A 2,220-nucleotide genomic window follows, 5' to 3' on the forward strand; every position below is an offset into this window, starting at 1 on the left:
AAACGTAGTAGGTTTGTATTGCGTTCAACAATATTTTAACATTTAAAACGTTAAATTCATCACTTTTTAAGCATCACATATATATGTCGTGCAACTCATTTGTTATTTTATCATAAAATTTTATTCTCAACATTCAGCATATTCCATTGGTTAATATTACTAATTAAAGGTTGCAACAAATCTAAGTCTACGACTCTCAAAAATATAAGTTCAAGTCTCTGTTTCAACTATGTTGCGCAACCTTTTCCCATGCACACAAACATCAACAAACACACGTTATTTACTTTATTTATACATAAAACAAGTAACAAGACACATAAATAGGAAACTGGTCATCACTCACCAACATGGATGCTATTGCTAGCTAATGCAGATTGGTAAGATTGATCGACTTTTATTATACACACTGATCTAGATTGATCAACTCACTTTACACAATAGCTTTTGAAGTTTGACCTGGTACCCACAAAAGATGGTTTATGGATAATAAGTGACACACCGGAACATTCTTCCCTGGCTTGATCCTTAGTGTCCTGAATATTATATGATCTGGATTCCAATCAGATGTATCCAAATGGCACATTCCTACAGCTTCTATTTTATCTCCATTCACATCACCAACCAATGAGACCTTGAACACCCTAGTTCCTGTAGCTATGTAATGACAATAGTAAATGGCATATGGATATGGGAGGGGATGGCAAGATACCCATTTGGGAACACTAATGTCACGTGATACTTTTAAAATGGTGTATTTTTGGAGAGGGATAGCCGAGGGTGAGGGGTGGGTGGTAGTAAGAACATTATGCTTGGAGTCGGAACCAATTATTTTGTCAACAAATTCAAGCATGGACTCTATAGAGTTGGCACAGGTCTTGGACTCCCCTGTGACGGGTTCTGCTTGACATTGCTCAAGTGTTTCTCTCATTGATTTTGCTTGAGGAGAGTCTTCGGGGATTGAAAGGAGTTCGAGAACACTTGGGAGTTGTGAAATTGAGAGAGGAATTGAGTCAGCCTCTTTTCTCGAAAGGAAATTAGAAATCTCTTGGATTGGAAATTGGAGGGTCATTACATTTCCAACATGAAGATCATCCAAATTGAAAAATCCTATCCGAAAAGCTTCAATATGATCATGGGTAGGAGCCTTGTAATTGTAATTTGGTTGCATAGCTTCACCGCTAGCCTTATAAATATAATTGGGTTGTTTGGCTTCTTTATTGGCTTTATAAATGTAATTGGGTTGTTTGACTTCATCGTTAGCTTTGTAAATGTAATTGGGTTGTTTGGCTTCATGGTTGGCTTTGTAAATGTAATTGGGCTTCATGGTTGGCTTTGTAAATGTAGTTGGGTTGTTTGGCTTCTTTATTGGCTTTATAAATGTAATTGGGTTGTTTGACTTCATCGCTAGCTTTGTAAATGTAGTTGGGTTGTTTGGCTTCATTGTTGGCTTTATAAATGTAATTGGGTTGTTTGGCTTCATGGCTAGCTTTGTAATTGTAGTTGGGTTGTTTGGCTTTCTGGTTGACTTTGTAAATGTAGTTGGGTTGTTTGACTTCGTCGCTAGCTTTGTAAATGTAGTTGGGTTGTTTGGATTCGTCGCTAGCTTTATAAATGTAATTGGGTTGTTTGACTTCATCGCTAGCCTTATAAATATAATTTGGTTGTTTGACGTCATCACTAGCTTTATAAATGTAATTGGGTTGTTTGACTTCATGGCTAGCTTTGTAAATGTAGGTTGGTTGTTTGGCTTCACTGTTGGCTTTATAAATGTAGTTGGGTTGTTCGGCTTCATTGTTGGCTTTATAAATGTAATTGGGTTGTTTGACTTCATTGTTGGCTTTGTAAATGTAGTTGGATTGTTTGGCTTCGTTGTTGACCTTATAAATGTAACTAGGTTGCTTGACTTCATCAATAGCTTTATAAATGTAATTGGGTTGTTTGGCTTCATGGCTAGGTTTGTAGATGTAATTGGGTTGTTTGGCATCGTTGTTGGCCTTATAAATGTAATTGGGTTGTCTGTCCCCATTCGAATCATCTTGTTTTTGATCTTGCAGCTCTATCTTCATGTCTATGGCACCGATGCCTTGGCCATTCTACAAATGAAGTCAATGAGAATATTAGTGGCCCAAGTAACTAGTCTAAATAATATGAACTGATGCTTGATGTTTGATCGAAAGAACATTTAACGATGATTGATAAGCTAAGTTATGTCTCCTAGGT

The 2,220-nt window shown here is 36.8% G+C and overlaps 1 protein-coding gene across 1 annotated transcript; it reads right to left on the minus strand.

Annotated features, from left to right (window-relative positions):
- Positions 1-262: 262 nt before the first annotated feature.
- On the minus strand, positions 263-1,939 carry LOC25492712 (BURP domain-containing protein 9). Its single transcript, XM_013600912.3, has one exon. It carries the CDS (start codon positions 1,907-1,909, stop codon positions 431-433), a length of 1,479 nt encoding a protein of 492 aa, XP_013456366.3. The 5' UTR covers positions 1,910-1,939; the 3' UTR covers positions 263-430.
- Positions 1,940-2,220: the final 281 nt, after the last annotated feature.

This window comes from Medicago truncatula, chromosome 4 (assembly GCF_003473485.1).
Source record: "Medicago truncatula cultivar Jemalong A17 chromosome 4, MtrunA17r5.0-ANR, whole genome shotgun sequence".
In the NCBI taxonomy this organism is placed as follows: domain Eukaryota; kingdom Viridiplantae; phylum Streptophyta; class Magnoliopsida; order Fabales; family Fabaceae; genus Medicago; species Medicago truncatula.

Bases quoted from the DNA above. Each gene is read 5' to 3' on its own strand.
- LOC25492712 (XM_013600912.3), bottom strand. From the start codon at position 1,909: ATGAAGTCAAGCAACCTAGTTACATTTATAAGGTCAACAACGAAGCCA.